Source organism: Lutra lutra, chromosome 9 (genome assembly GCF_902655055.1).
Source record: "Lutra lutra chromosome 9, mLutLut1.2, whole genome shotgun sequence".
Lineage (NCBI taxonomy): Eukaryota > Metazoa > Chordata > Mammalia > Carnivora > Mustelidae > Lutra > Lutra lutra.
This window is the reverse complement of record NC_062286.1, coordinates 35,367,969-35,387,873: the sequence shown is the minus strand read 5'-3', so window position 1 is coordinate 35,387,873 and position 19,905 is coordinate 35,367,969. Positions and strand designations below refer to the sequence as shown.

Here is a 19,905-nt window from a genome sequence, read left to right as displayed (position 1 = left end):
ATACAGTAGATGCTTGCTGAACATAAAATAGAAAAATGCAGCTCAAGCTCACCGTACCTCTTAACTTAATGCTCACTGCATGATTTTAAAGCTTTGGCTCACTTGGCGCTTAGGGATCTAGCAAGAGCTAGTGACTTGGCCTTAGAAGTAAAGACAAAACATAGCTAAGAGTCTTTTGCCGTTTCTGGATTTGTATCTGAGCCCAGTGGCCATAGTGTGAAATCATCCTCTGGAGGAAGCAGACACTATGTCTGTGGCTCTCCCCAGCACTCTGATCTCTTAAGGCCCTACCTCTCCGCATGCTCAAGGTCAGTGAAACAGAGTAGCCATAACAGACACACATCAACCAACAAGCCAACTAGGGTAAAACCTGGCCTCCTTTCCCCCTCACTAAGGTCAGGCCACCTTTCTCCAAGACGCACACCACCAGGGGCTGGAGCTGTTCGGGTCTCTTCTGGCAGTACCCTCTGCTCTCACCTGTGTAACATACACCATGTCCGCCATCAGTGCAAAGCCCTCCAACTTCAGCTGCGAGATGAAGGCTTGGAGCAGCACATTGATCTGGAAAAAAGCAAGGTTGGCCAGAAGGTGGCCAATCATTGACTAGCCCAGTTCAAGAAAGCAAATCACATTTCTATTCTGGAGTACATGCCAGGTTAAGATCTTGCTTCAGAGGCATGAAATAATCATTATTCCACATAAAAAGAACATGCAGAAGAACGCAAAAACTGGGAGAAACTCGAATTAGGAGGTTACACCACCACCTACTCCCTGGCCCGAGCACGGGAGCACGCCCACCTTCGCACTGGGCTCCTCGATGCTCTCCTTCACAGGGATGGGCACCCTCTCCAGCAATTTTTGCAGCTCCAGCTTCTCCTCCTGCCAAAAGAAGGAAACAGGTCACGGAAAAGCCAGGTGACCAGAGAGAGAACCCATCCAGCAACTCGGCAGTGGAGTACCAACCACCAGTCCCAACACGCTGGGGGGACTCACCTCTCTCACAGTGATGTTCTTGAACTCTGAGGACAAGGAGAAAACTCTGAAAAGCTCAATCTCACTCAGGGTGGGCTTCAGCAGCTGGTTGTAGGTCTGCACGGTATCATTGGTGATGTAGTAGTGGCTAGCTATGCGGCCCAGTTCTGTCACCTACGAAGGAGGAACACAATCCAAAAGCGATCACTGACAAGTGGCAACCTCTCACGGTGGACAGTGGGTGCCCTGGGTGCCCACTGGATGAATTCCCAGCAACACAAGAGCCCGGCACACACATGAGGAAAGATGGTACAGTACACTGACCAATGGTGAGCTGATGCCCATACAGAACAGACAGCTGAATTAGCTACCTCGACGCCAAGTGACAGCAAAGGAGGCACCAGCAGATTCTCATATACCATTTTGGAAGTTCCCAGATTCAAAAGTCACGGCCTAATCCCACCTGTTTTTCTGCTGTTCCAAGCAATGGGCAATTAGGCAGCATCCGAACCAAGAACGCAATGTGAAAAACTGTCCCCTGGGGCTACTGCTTTTACTGAGACTTTTGCCTCCCTCAGCGCACTCACCTGGAAGTTGCCTGTCTTCTTGTCATACTTGACCAGATTGTTCTTATCCAGCATCAAGGCAGCAGTATGAACCAGATCCAGTCGGCGCTGGTCCAGCAGGGGATCCCCCTTGAGGTCATCGTGAGAGATGCCATAGAGGGTTGGGGATCGGAGCATCCGGATATACAAGTAGGCATAGCCCAGCCAGTTCACCGCATCCTAGAAGGAGAGACAGCTCGTGGATCTTCACGTGGAGAACTGATGTCCAAATGAAATGTTCCCGCAGATCACTTGCAAATTAATTCCCAACTATAAAAACGTGTATTATGTCATCTTCTGAAAGTTTTTAACATCCCATTACTAAAGAGACAGAGAATGCTTTCTGAGATCTCGGTAACAAGGGGAACCGCCCACCACAGACTTGACAAGCTTCTGAGAGACTGCTTCCATCAGAGACGTGGGGCCCGGGGCTGAAGGACCCTGGGCGCTGGTGGCCCAAAGTGTCACAACGGAGACCATCCCACCCTTGGTACCCTGATTTCTCCCAAGAAAGCAAGAAGCACCAAAAGCAGAGCCCTTCCCTACCTTGGCATTCTGGACGTTCCCCAGCACGATTTCGGCATTAAGCATGTCAGGCAACTTTGAAACCATCTGGCTCTCAATAGGAAGCTGCTGATTGAGGAGGGACAGGTAGTACTGTAGCTCCCCATGAGATGTGATGAGTATGCCTTCGCCCTTGGTGTCATACTGGGGTCTTCCAGCACGTCCCAGCATCTAGGTCAGAAACCAAACCGAGAAGGCTGTGACCACAGAGCTTATGGATCTGTTCCCAGGCTTCTACCTTACTGAAGCCCACCTTCCTCCATCTGCTGCCTTTCTGGCCTCCTTGCATTTTATACACGGTAAACTTTTTCCAATTGAAAATAACCTCAAAGGCTCTATACCTGCAGAATGTCCAGTGCCCCTAGTTCTGTCCAGCGCCCCTTCTCTGGACTGTACACCTGGGTGCCTTTAATGATGACTGTATGTGCGGGGAGATTCACACCCCAAGCCAGCGTTGCTGTGGAAACTAAGACCTACAGAAGCAAGGCAAAGTAATAAGGAAAACAGATGTTACCACCAGAGGGTTAGTATCCCCAAGACCTCCAGGAAACCAGCCTCAGAGCTTCTAGTGCGACTGAGGTAGGCCCCACACTTGACAACATAACACTGGAACAAAGGCGGAAGGAGTCCTTAGTTTCTATACAACCCAGTAACATTTCATGGTTCTAAAGATATTTAACAGGCGAAAGTATAGGCCAATGTTAACCAACTTAAGATTACTAGACAATCAGGAATACACCCTATCCTGAGAGAGAACAAACAAGGTCCTAACTTCACGAGGTCCCGCTTGGCGGTATCTGGAGTCGCAGAACATGCTTCCTCTGTCATGCTTCTCAGACACTTTCCTAAATCACTCCCCTTTCCTCATGCAGTATGTAAAGAGCTAGGAGGGGTGGCATAACACTCTGTCTACTGTACTCCCATGACCCCTAACCTGGCTTACCTGAGCCAGAAACAAAGCACCGGGCACAAACGTCTGGCATTTGACTTTCAGGTCTTCTGAAGCCTGCACTTTGCCCACCCTCACCTGAATGTGTTTATCAGCGAAAAGATCCTCTACAAGTGTCCGGTCAACTCTGGTCATGCCCGCGTGATGAATAGCAAAGCCGTACGGCAGAAGATCCTTCAGCTCCAGGTTCTGTGGGACAGAAAAAGAACAGGAGAGGAGGTGAGCCTCGTTGGAAGAACGCTGCAGAGACTAAGCAGATCTCTTCACAGGAGACCCTGCCCCTTAACTTAGTCCACAAAACCAGACCCAGCCAACTGACCTTAACCTGTCTGAAACAACAGCCCCACAGTGCAGTCAAAGACTGTCTGGACAGCCTTGGACTGAGCCAGTTACCGGGCAGAAAACAGAGAACTGGGCCTGTCTCTCCTCACCTTGCACTGCTCAGCTTCTGTCCGAAGGACTTCTGTGGAGGCTGAGCCCTCTCTCAGAAACAGACCTAGAGTGTCCTTCTCTAGGCACATGTCCCGGATGGCCCTGGCCGTCTTCCCAGTCTCTTTCCGGGAGTGGACAAACACCAGCACCTACGGAAAAATCACTGTTTAAGAGACACAGCTACCACAGTCACTCCTATGGCCCTGAGGCACCAGCAGCAGGAAGCAGAGGCTACACCATTTTGAGGTGAGAAACCGAGGTCTAGAAAAGGAGCAATGGCAGGAACGTATACTGATTCAGACGCCGGCAAGACCCTATGTGAATCAAACTACAAAGGAGCGTGGCAGAGCCCTGTTGCTGGGAAACTAAGCTAACTCTTATGCACTCTACCTTTGAAACCACGTTTAAACATAGTAAGGATGGAAATTCAGGAATCTCAATTACAGATTTTGTGTTCAGGTACCTAACGGGACTGTAAGCCACCTGAGGAATGTGTCTGCAAAGTAACAGCTGAAATGTTGTATTAAATGATGGGCAACAGCCTCTAAAAAAGGGCCGAGGAACTAAGTCTCAGGATGAGACTAGTACCATTTGGTAGGAAAGTCAGTGAAGTATTTAGCGCTAGAAAAGATACGTCTCTTCATTTAAATTCAAATGCTTTTTATGAGACAAAACTCTATACATGACCTATAGCTTTTCCTTAGTTTGTGTCTTGGTCAACTTGACTAAACTGTGCTCAATTAAAAAATTATAACATCTTTTCCAGTAAAATGCTCTCACTAGTTTTTAATTTTCACCTTTATTTTTACTGTGTTACATTTTTAGTGTCAGCCACCCAAATCTGTTGTGGCAGGATCCCTGATACTACAGAGAGACAGACTAATTATCCACACCTGGGGATTTCTTTTGGGGAGTTTTTAAACTACAAATTCAATTTTTTATAATGGTTACAAGACTGTACAGGTTATCTATTTCATCTAGGCTAAGTTTTGATAGTTGGTATTTTTTGAGGAATTGGCCCATTTCTTCTAGGTTGTCAAAATTTACAAGTAAAATTCTTCATGTATTCCTTTAATATCCTTTCACTGGTTATATATTCTAAGGTAATATCCCATTTTATTCCTAATATTGGTGATCTCTGTTGTGTCTATTTTTGTCAATCTTGCCTGACTATAAGTCAAAAATTCAAAAGAACGGAGTTCAACAGGAAACCAAAGACAGACCTGATTTTTTCCAGCATGTTCCATGATTTTCTCATAGACTATTTCATTCATGATCTGGAAACGCTTGATAGCTTTTTTCTCTGTGATACCCACATAAGTCTGTTCCAGAGGCACGGGGCGGAAGCTAGAAGTTCAACAGTTAGACAAATGAGGCTTCTGGCATAGAAAACTGGGGAAATAAAATCATTTTCACTGCCCAGGAACGATACTCCTTTCTGGATTCACACCATGTTAAAACCCAAAGACCTTCTAATATTCAATCCAACAAAGCTCCTTGAAAAAGGGGAAGGGCAGCAGGAAGGTCACCCTGGTTAAATTTCTCCCGCTTTTTCTCATACCTGTTGTCAAAGTAGAAGAGGCCTTTGGCAGGATCGACACGCAGGAAGGTAGCCACATCTTCATAGTTGGGGAGGGTGGCACTAAGACCGATGAGTCGGACATCCTCCTGGGTCATCTCAATGTTTCGAATGGCCCTGGCCACCAAAGCTTCTAAGACAGGACCTCTGTCATCGTGGAGAAGATGGATCTCATCCTAAGATGGATGAGGGGGCCACAAATTACCTCTAGGACTAGAAAAATGGAGCCCTCTTTCCAGAGAACAGTCCTGTCTTGTAGTATGTACCAGATATGCCAAATAAGGAAGAAAAGGGATCCCAGCAAGAGAAACCCAAAGGGTGAGACAACATTCACTAGGAAATATCCCAGGAAATAGCACGCTATGACCATGGGGCTGCATTACTAGTTTAGTGAAACATATGCTTTAAAGCAAAAAAATCTGATGCTTTAGGTCAATGAGCTCACAACTTCAAAGATAAAATTTCTTTACTGAAATGAAGTTTCTGCATGGGCCGTATTTCTATCACACAAGGCTTCACCTCTGCACAGTCATCCTTACTACTCTGTACTTGCAAAAGGCATCATGAATCAAAGGATGAGCTCACATAGCCTAATGCAGTGCTGTCTGAATTTCAGCATGTAGCAGGGCATATCACTAAAAAGTAGATCAAGCCCCAGGGGCTCTGCACTGAGATTCTCTCCCTCCCTCTCCCTCTAGCTCTCCTGGCTCACGTTCTCTCTCAATAAATAAATAAGTATCTTAAAAAAAAAAAAAAAGATTATATTTTAGTAAGTGTGGAATGGGGCCAGATACTCTGCCTGTAACAAGACTTTGAATTGGGGCGCCTGGGTGGCTCAGTGGGTTAAGCCTCTGCCTTTGGCTCAGGTCATGATCTCAGGGATCTGGGATGGAGCCCCACATTGGGCTCTCTGCTCGGCAGGGAGCCTGCTTCCCCTTCTCTCTGCCGGCCTCTCTGCCTACTTGTGATCTCCCTCTCTCTGTCAAATAACAAAATAAAAAAATAAAAGACTCTGAACTAGCAAGGCTCAAAAGCAGGGGCTGGCAATCAGTATCTTGGGCTTGTGGGCCATAAAATCTCTGCTACAAATAGAACTGAACCTTGTACAACGCAGGGAGTTAGAGTGCCCCACATAGTCGAGAATCTACTCATAACTTTCATTCCCCCAAAACTGAACTACAAAAAGCCTACCCTTTACCAGAAGTTTTACAATAACATCCACAGTCGGCTAACATGTACTTCATATGTGTTATATACTACATTCTTACAACAAAGTATGCTAAAAAAGGTACTTAAAAATATAAAGAAAAAACACATTTACAATACAATACTGTATTTACCTTAAAAAATCAATATACAAGTGGACTCATACAGATCAAGCTTGTGTTATTCAAGAGTCCATTAGACTTAACTCGGTCAATACAGCAGAAAAGCAGCTGTGGGGCACCTGGGTGGCTCAGTGGGTTAAGCCTCTGCCTTCGGCTCAGGTCATGATCTCAGGGTCCTGAGATCAAGTCCCACATCAGGCTCTCTGCTCAGCAGGGAGCCTGCTTCCCCCTCTCTCTGCCTGCTTCTCTGCCTACTTGTGATCTCTGTCAAATAAATCAAATAAAAATTAAAAAAAAGAAAAAGAAAAAAGAAAAGCAGCTGTAAACCCCATGTAAATAAATGGGTATGGCTGTATTCCAAAACCAGGAGCCAGAGTCAGCCAACCCCTGCTCTAGGATACTGAAAATCAACACACAGGACCTCCTTCCACTCTCCCAGACAACTTACGGAAACTACACTCAGACTCAGTCATTTTTGCCTGCGTGCTTCTGTGTATATGAAACACAATCTCCTGACTCCTTTCTCATTCCCTGAGAATGGATTATTCATTTATAAAGCCTTTAATATCCTGGGAAGACACAATCAGTTATGTCTGTTGACTCATTTCAAAATACTCCAAACATAAAAAAGACATGAGGAACAACATGTCAAATACCATGCACATCCTCGGAAATTCTTCAGTTAAGTGCAAATTCTCATTTAATGGTAACAGCAATGCTGACAACAGCTGTCACCATACAGGCTAGTGACTGGAAGAAAGCACGGAAGTTGGTTTCACCTCAGTTGGTTAAGCATCCCACCCTTGATTTCAGCTCAGGTCTTGAGCTCAGGTCATGAGATCCAGATCCATGGTGGGCTCTGTGCTCCGTGGGGTGTCTGCTTGAGATTTTCTCTCCTCCACCCCACCCCTCCCTGCTCACTTGCTCACTCTCTTAAATGAATAAATAGAGCTCTTAAAAAAAAAAAAAAAAAAAACAAAAAAAAAAACACAGCAAACCCTCCTTGACCAGGCCTGGTCTCTACATCCCCAAGTACTCCCTGCTCACCAGAATGATGAGCCGCACAAGCTGGGTGTAGGTGCGCTCCCCACCCTTGCGGGTAATGATGTCCCACTTCTCAGGGGTGCAGACGATGATCTGAGTGGCACTGATCTCCTCCTTGCACAGCTGGTGGTCACCAGTCAGTTCTGCAACAGTGATGCCATAGGTGGCCAGGCGCTAGGTGGAGGAGAGGCACATCAGGCAAAAATGCTTGAAGGGGGCCTTGCCATCACACTTTGGGAAGTCTGAGAGGAAGGTACTGGAAGGAAGTATCAACCCAACAGGGAGATATCAAATGAATTAGACTGATCCTACAAACACGTATATCTGAAACAAATCAAGTTCTCTTTCAGCAAACAAAGCAGTGATGCCCCAGGCCCATCCCCAATACCTCTCCACCCCCTTACCTTTCCGAAACTGCCCACCATCTCCTGCACCAGAGACCGCATGGGAGCGATGTAGATGATCTTGAAGTCATCCACGTTGATAGTGCCATCCATGTTAATGTGCTTCCCTATCTCTCGGAGCATACACATCAGGGCCACGTTGGTCTTACCCGCACCCTAAGGTGGAAGTCAAGGATGAGAAGGTCTGCTCCCTGCCCTCACTTCCCCAGGCTTATCACCAAAACAGACACGAGAGCATGTAGTGGGAATTGTATCTGACTGTTTAACATCTCTTCTGTCAGAGAAGAAAGAAGTCAGGGCCGGCTGGGGAGGTGCTATGGATGGACATGGCTGAAGACGAATGATCTCGCCACAGAGAACAGACGGCACTTTCCGCCAGAGCAGAGCGGCCAGGGCGATGCTTACGGTAGGCGCGCACAGCAGCAGGTTCTCGTCCGTCTCCAGCGCAGCACGGTAGAGTTTACTCTGGATCCGATTCAGGGTTTTGAAGCCCTCAAAACCGGCCTGGGCATATTTCGGCAGCTTCTCCACAGGAAGCAGTTGCTAGAAGAAAGAAACGCCATTCATGTCCTGCTAGAAGTGCCCTGGCACAGGCCATTTCGGTGGGATGGCCAGGACCGCACCTCCCAGCACTGCCCCCCACATCACTCTCCGCTGACCAAAATTCACTACTGTCCCCTGGACTCACGATCAAAACACGGGGACCCCTGAAGCAGCTTCCACATCACAGATACACCATCGATGAGACAAGGCCACATTCTGGCCAATGGGCTAAAATTAAAATCTAAGCTGAAAGGGAGGTGAGAACTGAAGAAAATGGAGAAAAGCAATTCGCTCACTTCTTCCGAACCGAAGGGCTTGGGCTTCAGAGCAGGCACGTGCACCTCTTCGTAGCCCTTGCGCTGGCGACGGAAGGACCCATCAGGAAGCTGACAACGTTTATTGGCCATGAAGTGGCTCCCCTGGGTAAAAACCAGGTCCTCCAAGTCCAGAACCTGCCGTGGAGCCAGCGCCTGGGAGTATAAAAAACAAAAACACAAAATGAGTGAGGTGAACAAATGCATTTCCCATCCAGAAGCGCCTTGGAAATTACCCTGGACTTACCTCTCCACCCTGGTCCAGATCCATGGTTTCCAAGTCCGTGTCCATCCGGGACTGACGCACTCGCTCTCTCCGGGACCTTTCTTCCTGCAATGGGGAAAGGCAAAAGAACAACAATTCACCACCACTGCAGGTTCTGGTCCCTTTCAGTCCCTGCTTAGCTAAGCCTGACTCACGGGTGCTGACCAGTAAGTCCCAAAACAGAAGGGCAGTCCTTTATGTTCAGACACTTGCCACAGAGACCACCAGAATGATGAAAGCAAGTGAACAGCTTTTTATTTTATTTTATTTTATTTTATTTTATTTTATTTTATTTTATTTATTTGACAGAGAGAAATCACAAGCAAGCAGAGAGGCAGGCAGAGAGAGAGGAGGAAGCAGGCTCCCTGCTGAGCAGAAAGCCCGATGTGGGGCTCGAACCCAGGACCTGGGATCATGACCCGAGCCGAAGGCAGCGGCTCAACCCACTGAGCCACCCAGGCGCCCCTGCAAGTGAACAGCTTTAAAGAGACAATGCAGGTGAGCCTTGAAGGCTCAGTCGGTTAGGCTTCTGATTTTGGCTCGGGTCATGATCTCAGGGTCCTGGGATCGAGCCCCATATCAAGATCCCTACTCAATGGGGAGTCTGTGGTCTCTCTCCATCTGCCCTTCCCTCTACTCATGGGTGCGTGCAGCCTCCTCTCTCTCAAATGAATAAGTAAAATCAGGGCGCCTGGGTGGCTCAGTGGGTTAAAGCCTCTGCCTTCGGCTCAGGTCATGATCCCAGGGTCCTGGGATCGAGCCCCGCATCGGGCTCTCTGCGCAGCAGGGAGCCTGCTTCCTCCCCTCTCTCTCTCTCTCTCTGCCTGCCTCTCTGCCTACCTGTGATCTCTATCTGTCGAATGGATAAATAAAATCTTTAAAAAAAAAAATAAATAAATAAGTAAAATCTTAAAAACAAAACAAAAAACTTTCCTCTAAAAAAAAAAAAAAAAAAAATATATATATATATATATATATATATATATATATATATAAAAGGACCATGCATACTGCAGGGATTTCAAAAGTAGATGTTCAACAATTCAGCATCAAGGACTAACCCAAAGGGTAGACGTGTTCAGCCAACATGTGTTCTATCCCTGCATTTTCAGTAGATACCATGATTTACTGTGTAAACCATGAAAGGCCCATGGTGCTGGTGAAGACGGCAGCCAGCCCGCCATCTCTTGACCACACCAATGTGAGTGTGTTAATTCTAATTTGTACGTGACAAACCTCAAAGAATCCAGAGAAATACTTTATTTCTTCAACCCCCCCATTAAGATTTTATTTAAGAGAGAGGGTGCACACAGAGCGAGAGGGAGAGGGAGAGAGAGAGTGCACGCAAGCAGGGGAGGGAGAGGGCAGAGGGAAAAGCCGACTCTCCACTAAGTGGAGAGCCTGACTCAGGGCTCCACCCCAGGACCCTAGGATCATGACCTGAGCCAAAGGCAGACACTTAATGACTGAGCTACCCTGGCACCCCTCAATCCCCCCTTGTAGTAGGAATTCAGCTTTACGCTACGATTTTTCTGAGAGAGAGAACGTACATGAGTGACAGGGCCAGAGGGAGAGAAAATCCCAAGCAGGCTCTACATTCAGCTTAGAGCCCGACATGGGTCTCGATCTCAAGGCCCTGAGGAGCATGGCCTGAGAAGAATCAAGAGTCAGACACAAACCAACTGAGCCACCCAGGCACTCCTAAGCTACAATCTTCTAACTAATGTCTCTTTTCCAAAGCAAACACTCTAGCTCGGGAATCAGACAGATAAACCAACCCAGGTCTTACCCGGATCAGATCCTCCTTTTCAGTCTCGTGGAGCTGGTAGAGGAACTTGGAGAGCTCTGGATCGGCTTCCATCTTTCCCATGATCCTTTCCTTTTCGGCTTCACTCTGTGCACTGGCCAGTAAGGTACAGTATAAAACTGCCAACAGCAAAAGGAAGAAAGGGAAGGTGAGCAGGAGGGGGCTGCAGTAGAAAGCAAGCTAACTGAAACAGGTGCCGAAGCTATGGAAGTTAAGCGTCTCCTTCTCACACACACACACACACACACACACACACACACACACACAATCACATACGTGCTCCAGAAAGGAACACTGTATACTCACTCATCATCCTGTGCTGTCGCAACACTTTAATAAAATCGAACGTGTTGAAACCAAGGAGCAGAACCAGCTGGTTCTCACATTCCCGATCATCACTGGCCGTCTGTAGAGAGAAGGTAACGCCACTAGTAAAAGCGTAGCCATCTGCCTCATCCACTGCCCCATCTGCTGAAACACATTCATGAGCACAAAACAACATCTTGGCCGTACCTTCAAGATCTCCAACACTTCATCTGCCTTCTTCTGTGACACAATGGCATCATCATAGAAGCGACTGAGCTGCCGCTGTAGCCAAAATGCATCAATATCCCGAGGGTGCAAATCCTTCTTCTTGGAACTCATCAGTTCCCCCGAGGCTACAAGCTACGGAAGTAACTGGGTCGTTAGCTCACACCATGTCTCCGTCTGTCCAACTGCTCTCCCATAATCCTGCAACAAAATTCTCCTTGCCACCCAGAACCTACCAGCCTTTTGAGGACTTCCCAGAATTAAAATCAAAAACAAAAACAAAACAAAACCCTGTTATATCGAGTTCAGAAGCATACCAAACTAACATTTCATCAACACATGCCTTTGGGAAGAATGAGTGACGGAAATCTTAATAAAATCAAGACGTTGAAAAGTTTACTAAGGGGGCACCTGGGTGGCTCAGTCATTGAGCATCTGCCTTTAGCTCAAGTCATGATCCCAGTATCCTGGGATCAAAGCCCCATATCAGGCTCCCTGCTTGGCAGGAAGCCTGCTTCTCCTTCCCCGACTCCCCGCTTGTGTTCCCCCTCTCGCTGTATCTCTGTCAAATAAATAAATAAAAATTGAAAAAAAAGCTTAATATGGCTCCTATAAAAGGCTACCTTGGTAAGTTAATACATTAACAGGACCTAAGTAGGAGAAACAAATACTACACGCAAAAATCGCCTAGCCTTGCAGCAAAGGGCAAGAAAGAGCCGTACTTACGTTAGCCGAAAGGGTGCAACGCACCACAGCCTCGTCCCCTTCCATGTCATCATCAGACGCCTCTTCTCGAACCTCTCCATACACATCTTCATCACCTTCCTACAAAAATAGCCCAACACCAATTCATGATTTGGAGGTGACCCTAACATCACCACCGACCCTCTCCCTTGAGTCCCTTAAAATTAATTTCATGGCTAGAACAATGGCTCTGGGGGGAAACCAATAGCTTCCCGGAGCCAGGGTCAGCCTTATTCCAGAGTACACGTAACTGAACGATCTCATTATCCTAAGTCCACTTGGCACGGGTTCACGAGATGCTTCTACTCTCTCTTCTGCCTCTCCCCTTAGGCTGCCACAGTGGCAACCAACTGGATCATGGTCTCTCTTATATACGCACAATCAATAAATGAAAAAACAGAGCTATCAACTAACAGGAGGGAAGAACGATAAAGAAACTACACTTGGGAAAACACACAGTGATCCAGAGATGTGGAGACCACTTAGCTCGCTCTCCACTATCTTTACTCACACTCTCTCACACTGTAAGTACTCAGTACTTAGCACAGGATTGGGTTACAAAGAGGTACTTAATTAGAAAACATCTGATAAATGAATGAATACTACAAGTGAAACACTCCCCTGTAGTTTGTTGCCACTTTTTTTTTAAGTTTTAAGTAATCTGCACCCAATGTGGGGCTCAAACTTAAAACCCTAATATCCAGAGTCGCAAGCTCTACGGATTGCACCAGCCAGGCGTCCCTAGTTAACCGGATTTTATGATTTTAAATAGCAACAAACCTGGAGCACATGCAACTCTTGATCTCAGGGTTATGAATTCAAGCCCCATGCTGGGTGCAGAGATTACATAAAAAGAAACTAAAAAAAAAAAAAAAAAAAAAAAAATCCTATCATGGCACCTGGGTAGTGCAGTCAGTCAGCGAACCAACTCTTGATTTCAGCTCTGGTCATGATCTTGAGGGTCCTGGGATCAAGGCCTAGGTCAGGCTCTGCACTCAGCATGGAGTCTGCTTGACATCATCTCTCCCTCTCCCTCTGCCCTCCCACTCATGCTCTCTCACTCTTTCTAAAAAAATAAATAAATCTTTTAAAAATAATCCTATTAACTACACTGCAGGAAGCAGCTTAGCAGTCATCCACTTCAGGCATCTTATTTAGCAGATGGAGGAGGAACAAGCAAAATGACCTGCCCGAGATACAGGGCCAAACTTCAGATCTCATGGCTCCCAGCTGGGGGCTCTTTCCTCTGACTCTCTTGTGCTACCCCTGCTTCTGGTCTTACTTAGCATATGAGATTTTGAGGCCAACACCCTCCCTGAGCCAAACTTGCCCACTGAGAACCATAAAAGCAACTCTGAAAAGTTTTTCAAGTGTCCCACTTGTACCTATTTAGTTATATTCAAGAATTCTGATGAGCTGGTAAATTTTATCGGCTGCTACAACTGTTACTTAGAGAACCATGAACGTAACAGGCCCATGCTCCTGGGCCGATGTGCATGGCTTGGCAACTGGCAGCAGGACACAATACTGAAAGTGGACAATTCTCACAGCAAGATTGAAATGGAATAAAACATAGTGGTGTACACCCTTGATGAAGGTATACAATGTACTTTTTGTCTTTCTTTTGCTGATCCACTTGGTTGGTTTTAAAGTATTGTTATGTTTAGGGGCGCCTGGGTGGCTCAGTGGGTTAAGCCGCTGCCTTTGGCTCAGGTCATGATCTCAGGGTCCTGGGATCGAGTCCCGCATCGGGCTCTCTGCTCAGCAGGGAGCCTGCTTCCCTCTCTCTCTCTCTGCCTGCTTCTCTGTCTACTTGTGATCTCTCTCTGTCAAATAAATAAATAAAATCTTTAAAAAAAAAATAAAAATAATAAAATAAAGTATTGTTATGTTTACATTTATAAGCATAAATTTGCTTTATAAATCCCTAAAGATAACCGTAGCAAATTTTTAGCAGAATAACATTTATGGGGTGCCTGGGCAGCTCAGTTGTTAAGCGTCTGCCTTCGGCTCAGATCACAATCCCAGGGTCCTGGGATCAAGCCCCGCATCAGGCTCCCTGATCAGCAGGAAACCTGCTTCTCCCTCTCGCAGTTTCCCTGTTTGTGTTCCCTTTCTCGCTATGTCTCTGTCAAATAAATAAATAAAACCTTAAAAAAAAAAAAAGAAGAGTAACATTTATGCCCAAAGCTGACACCCACACAACACCATAAAAATTTATCTGGCATGGGACGCCTGGGTGGCTCAGTTGGTTGGACGACTGCCTTCGGCTCAGGTCATGATCCTGGAGTCCCGGGATCGAGTCCCGCATCGGGCTCCCAGCTCCATGGGGAGTCTGCTTCTCCCTCTGACCTTCTCGCTCATGCTCTCTCTCACTGCCTCTCTCTCAAATAAATAAAGAAAATCTTTAAAAAAAAAAAAAAAAAAAAATTTATCTGGCTTAAGCTAGGGAGCTTCTTTACACCAGAAGTGGTCCCCTCACCTTAACAATATAACCGACAATGGGTCGGTTTGCTTTATCACTCACCTCCTCATCAGACTCAAACTGAACATTCACACCATATGTCTCATCAATGTTGTCATCTGCAACAATAAGGGATTAGAAAAAGACAATAGTAAATTAGTGAAATGAGGCACTATGGAGCTAATTCCTCCCCAACTACCTGACCTACCCAGCCTCACTACGTATCTATGGTCTCAGGACCCAGAGATGAGACACTTAACATAAGAGAGTCATTCATACTGCCACCACTAAGGCCTTCTCTAACCCCCATGCTGCTTGAACCACATGAGCACACCCCACCCCCACCCCCACATAGGCTCTGCGTAGGTTTTCCCCTAGGTTCTATACAAAACGTCTTAAGACCAAGAAACAGGGACGCCTGGGTGGCTCAGTTGGTTGGGCAGCTGCCTTCGGCTCAGGTCATGATCCCGGAGTCCTGGGATCGAGTCCCGCATCGGGCTCCTTGCTCGGCGGGGAGCCTGCTTCTCCCTCTGCCTCTGCCTGCCACTCTGTGTGCCTGTGCTCGCTCTCTCTTCCTCTCTCTCTCTGATAAATAAATAAAATCTTAAAAAAAAAAATAAATAAAGTTTAAAAAAAAAAAAAAAAGACCAAGAAACAGCTGTTATAATCTATGGACTTGGATTCATAGATCACAAGTTCTCAAACACCCAACAGGTTATGGGAACTCAAGGACATATTCAGAGGTTTTAATGATTAAGGCTTGAAAATCAAGTTTAGAGATCAAAAGCAACCACTTAATATGATATGGACATAAAGAGCTCAGTTACCCATATTCTGGATTTCCTTGTCTCCACCGTAGTCTGTGATCTTTTTGCCCAAGTTCACTAGCACATGGTATCTGGTATCATCTGTCTGACCCAACAGCAGGTCTATCTCCTTTCTTCTTTCCTTGTCCCGAAGCTTTTCATTCTTTAGAACAGCTAGAACTTCATCAGCTGCCCCACAAAGGATATCACGTGGCTGGTGGCAAAAAAAAGAAATAATTTAGAATAAGACACAGAACATCACTGGCCAGCTTTATATAACAATGGGCTATGAAGACCCACGCCTCTTTAAAACCTGAATACGGGTTCTGATCATTTTCATTACTATTAATTAAAAAACGCAACAACTGGGGTGCCTGGGTGGCTCAGTGGGTTAAAGCCTCTGACTTTGGCTCAGGTCATGATCCCATGGTCCTGGGATAGAGCCCCGCATTGGTCTCTCTGCTCAGCAGGGAGCCTGCTTGCTCCTCTCTCTCTGCCTGCCTCTCTGCCTACTTGTGATCTCCATCTGTCAAATAAATAAATAAAATCTTTAAAACAAAAACAAAAACAACAACAGCAACAACTGTAGGAAACCCATCTGTTTTTAAAAAGATTAGGTAGGTGGATTTAAAAAGCTTCCATAACAGTCTGGAGCCTTTCTCCAGGCGACAGAGACACTGCTCAGTGCTCCTCCAGCCCATCAGACTTTTCGCAATTCTCCGTCCTCATCAGAGCCTCTGAGACTCATAAAGACCCTTAATCTAATCCCACATGTATAAGGATCAAGAGCATGGATTCCGGATATAGAACACCCAGGCTCATATGGTGGCCCTGCCGAATACTACCTCTGTGATGTGGGAAAATTACCCAACTATTCTTTGCCTCCTATCTCTCACTGATAAAATGGAAAATGAGTATTAATTGCACCTAGTCACAGAGCTAACGTGAGGACTGAAAGCAAGCATGAAACGGGAGTGCTCACTAAATATCAGCCACTTCTACAAACTGCTATGGCCCACGCAGAAAAATCCACAGACAAGGTTCTTCTGGTACCTCCCCACTGTGACTCTCTCCCTCTCCAAAAATGCAGCTTCACCCTCTGACTTCCTCACCTGGTCTCCAAGGGCAGCCTGGATGAAGCTGAGCAGCACCTCATAGGTCTCCCGGGTCTCTTTAGTCTTGGGCTTATAGATGATGCCCACCATCTCATCGATGCCCTCGGACAGCAGGGTATAACCCTTCATCTTGTTAATGTCATGTCGGTCCTCATCACGCTTTCTTCGCCTAATGAACACATGATGTTTAAGAAGCACAACCACATCCCAAAAGGCAAAACTAAATCAAGCCTACCCTCCTCTCCTCAGCTTCATGGCACATAGGTAATATTTAAAAACATGAATCTGGGGCACCCGGGTGGCTCAGTGGGTTAAGCCTTTGCCTTTGGCTCAGGTCATGATCTCAGGGTCCTGGGACTGACCCCCGCATGGGGGTCTCTGCTCAGAAGGGAGCCTGCTTCCCCCTCTCTCTCTGCCTGCCTCTCTGCCTACTTGTGATATCTATCAAATAAATAAATAAAATCTTTAAAAAAAAAAACAACACATGAATCTGTACTTCAGCAAATGATTCCCATTCAGCCATCTTTTTTTTTTTTTTTTTTTAAAGATTTTATTTATTTGAGAGAGTGAGAGAGAGAGCACGAGCAGGGGAAGGGGAAGAGGGAGACGGAGACTCCCTACTGAGCAGGGAGCCCAATATGGGACTCGATCCCAGGACCCCAGGATCATGACCCAAGCCAAAGGCAGATGCTCAACCGAGCCACCCAGGTGTCCCTCCACTAGGCCATCCTTATGGGAACACAGTAACAGGAAGGGAATCCTTTGTTATTCCCTTTAGATGCAATAAACGTTGCAATGAGACAGCCTCCTCATTCATTTGAAAAAGGACAACCCTTCTTACTTGGCATGACAACACCATTTAATCGAATTTCGACTTGCGACCTCTCACATACATTTTCTTTTTCTAGCCAGAGAAAGAGGCTCCAAAAGAATCTACTGCTACTGATTCCCAACAAATTATAACAAACCTGGAAAGGAAGCCATAATCTGCAAAGTGGAGAACCAGTGATGTATTAACTCATTCCAAATATATCTAATCAAGGGGGCCTGGCTGGCTCAGTCGAAAGAGCAAACAACTCAATCCTGGAGTTGTGGGTTCAAGCCCCATGCTGCAGAAATTACTTAAAAATAAAATCTTAAGGGCGCCTGGGTGGCTCAGTGGGTTGGGCCGCTGCCTTCGGCTCATGTCATGATCTCAGGGTCCTGGGATCGAGTCCCACATCGGGCTCTCTGCTCAGCAGGGAGCCTGCTTCCCCCCCCCCCTCTCTGCCTGCCTCTCCATCTACTTGTGAGCTCTCTCTGTCAAATAAATAAATAAAATCTTTAAAAAAAAATTAAAAAAAAATTAAAAAAAGTAAAATCTTAAAACAAACAAACAAACCCAAATATAACTAATTAAAACTGGGCCTACCAATTTTTGAGACTTCATCATGGGAGGGAAGAAAGAGACAAAGATATCAGGGATTTCAAAATATAAAGATGAAGTAAAGTTCAATGATCATTTCAGTTTTGAAATATATCCCCCAAAAAGAGAGAAAAAAAAAAAAACACACAACAAAAACAAAAAAACAAACAACCTGCCTTTCATATTATGGATACTTCAATATTAGTCCACACCAATGAAAGCAGGAAGTGGGCAACATCAGAGGAAAGAAGCAGGGGTGGGAAGTTTATAAAGGAAGAAAAAGAGTTAATGAGACAGGGAATAGCAAGGATCTTGAAAATACCATGGAAAAAATTAAGATCTCCCTAGGGATCAGAAACATTTATATTAGAAAAAGATCTAGGGACGCCTGGGTGGCTCAGTGGGTTAGGCCGCTGCCTTCCGCTCGGGTCATGATCCTAGGGTCCTGGGATCAAGTCCCGTGTCGGGCTCCTTGCTCAGCAGGGAGCCTGCCTCTCTCTCCGCCTCTGCCTGCCTCTCTGCCTGCTTGTGTGCTTTCTCTCTCTCTCTCTTTCTGACAAATAAATGGATAAAATCTTTAAGAAAAAAAAAAAAAAAAAGATCTAAAAGTCGTTTTCTCAGGGTGCCTGGGTGGCTCAGTTGGTTAAACGTCCGACTTTTGATTTTGGCTCAGGTCATGATCTCAGAGTGGTGGGATCATGCCCTGAGTTGGCTATTGCTCAGCAGGGAATGTGTCTGTCCCTCTCCCTCTGCTCCTACCCCTGCTGTCTCCCAAATAAGTAAATAAATAAATAAAATCATTATAAAAATTGTTTCCTCACTTCAGTACTCATCCTGCACTAAACATTTTGGCACAAACACTGCTCAAATGCTCAAGAAAAGGTGGATTTTGTATCCCCAAAAAATCATTTTCTCCTTGATACTCACTTGGCTCTTCTTTCCTCCTGCATCTGTGGTTTGGTCCGTTGAGCCTTATCTCCCATCCGGGTGCCCTCCAACTTCCCAACCAGGGACAGCACCTCTCCCGTGGGTTCATCCCGCCGGGTCCGATCAATGAGAGAGCGGTCAGCTTGGAGGACAAGATTCGAGTTCTGAAAAGATCACAATGTTATCCAAGTACTGACAGGAGTAGGGCCACTTCCTGTATCACAGGAATACGACTTGATAATATCAAAATTAGTAAGAACTGCAGCAACTAAGTGCTGAAAAGCACATTCGGAATAAGAGATTTTCCTCAAGATGAAAAAGCGCCACACAACTGCGCACGAGGAAAGAGCGATCAAATCAACTGAACGATCCTGGCTCCTAACACTGCCCGCGATAACCCACACCTGGGAAAAGTGCTGGCACGCTGGGGGTGACACAAAAGGGGGCGGGTATGGAGCGGAGGAGACAGGGAACAAACACTCCTAGCAGAGCTCTTAGCCTATCCCGCCCGCCCTGGTCCCAACAGGGGTTATTCATGTCGCCATGTACCCCCACCTTCTCCCGGATCTGATTTCGACTCCGTTTTCGTGGTTCACCTGCAGGCCTTCAGACTAGAACCTCCACCTCCCGCTCCCCAGTGGGTTTCCTAGCTTGGGTCCTTCCCCGAGCCCACACGCACCGCCTTGTACTCGTACTGCAGGCTACGGGCGGTCACATCCGCCATGGCCGCGGCTGTTCGGGGATCTCAGAGTCCACTACCCTCACCACACGCTACCCAAACCGTTGCTGCCCGCTCCCGCTCCGCCGCAACAACGCAGGACCGACGCACAGGAGAGGGAAAGAGACGAGCCCCTTCCGCTTCCGGGTCGCGCGCCAGAAGTGTGGGTGGGGCGTGTCTCCTGTGAACTTACGGAGCTGACCCGCGGTCTTCTGGGTGGGTGGGTGGGCGGGGCCGAATCGCCCGAATCCGCGAATCCGGTCACCCCCGACTCGGGCTCTGGCCACTTCTTGCGACTTCAGGCCCACCGCGGCTGGGTTGTCTTCGCGGTACTACTTCCAGGAGCCCTCACATCATAGCGAAACGTCCTCCTGCTTAGCCCCCTCTCC

At 46.7% G+C, this 19,905-nt stretch overlaps 1 protein-coding gene across 1 annotated transcript in view; it reads right to left on the bottom strand.

Moving 5' to 3' along the window:
- SNRNP200 (small nuclear ribonucleoprotein U5 subunit 200) overlaps window positions 1-19,636 on the bottom strand; it is a 31,042-nt gene extending 11,406 nt beyond the window's left edge. Inside the window, exons 1-24 of the mRNA XM_047744522.1 lie at window positions 19,478-19,636; window positions 18,799-18,962; window positions 16,464-16,635; window positions 15,373-15,565; window positions 14,609-14,664; window positions 12,064-12,162; window positions 11,320-11,472; window positions 11,113-11,212; window positions 10,789-10,925; window positions 8,982-9,065; window positions 8,717-8,890; window positions 8,283-8,420; window positions 7,878-8,033; window positions 7,477-7,647; window positions 5,084-5,277; window positions 4,746-4,869; window positions 3,522-3,671; window positions 3,169-3,279; window positions 2,483-2,614; window positions 2,124-2,312; window positions 1,560-1,757; window positions 994-1,146; window positions 799-879; window positions 478-561 (exon numbers count right to left, since the gene is read on the bottom strand). Coding sequence (XP_047600478.1) covers window positions 478-561; window positions 799-879; window positions 994-1,146; window positions 1,560-1,757; window positions 2,124-2,312; window positions 2,483-2,614; window positions 3,169-3,279; window positions 3,522-3,671; window positions 4,746-4,869; window positions 5,084-5,277; window positions 7,477-7,647; window positions 7,878-8,033; window positions 8,283-8,420; window positions 8,717-8,890; window positions 8,982-9,065; window positions 10,789-10,925; window positions 11,113-11,212; window positions 11,320-11,472; window positions 12,064-12,162; window positions 14,609-14,664; window positions 15,373-15,565; window positions 16,464-16,635; window positions 18,799-18,962; window positions 19,478-19,522 — 3,258 coding nt within the window. The 5' untranslated portion in view covers window positions 19,523-19,636. The remainder of the gene's footprint in view (window positions 1-477; window positions 562-798; window positions 880-993; window positions 1,147-1,559; window positions 1,758-2,123; window positions 2,313-2,482; window positions 2,615-3,168; window positions 3,280-3,521; window positions 3,672-4,745; window positions 4,870-5,083; window positions 5,278-7,476; window positions 7,648-7,877; window positions 8,034-8,282; window positions 8,421-8,716; window positions 8,891-8,981; window positions 9,066-10,788; window positions 10,926-11,112; window positions 11,213-11,319; window positions 11,473-12,063; window positions 12,163-14,608; window positions 14,665-15,372; window positions 15,566-16,463; window positions 16,636-18,798; window positions 18,963-19,477) is intronic.
- Between the last annotated feature and the right edge of the window lie 269 nt (window positions 19,637-19,905).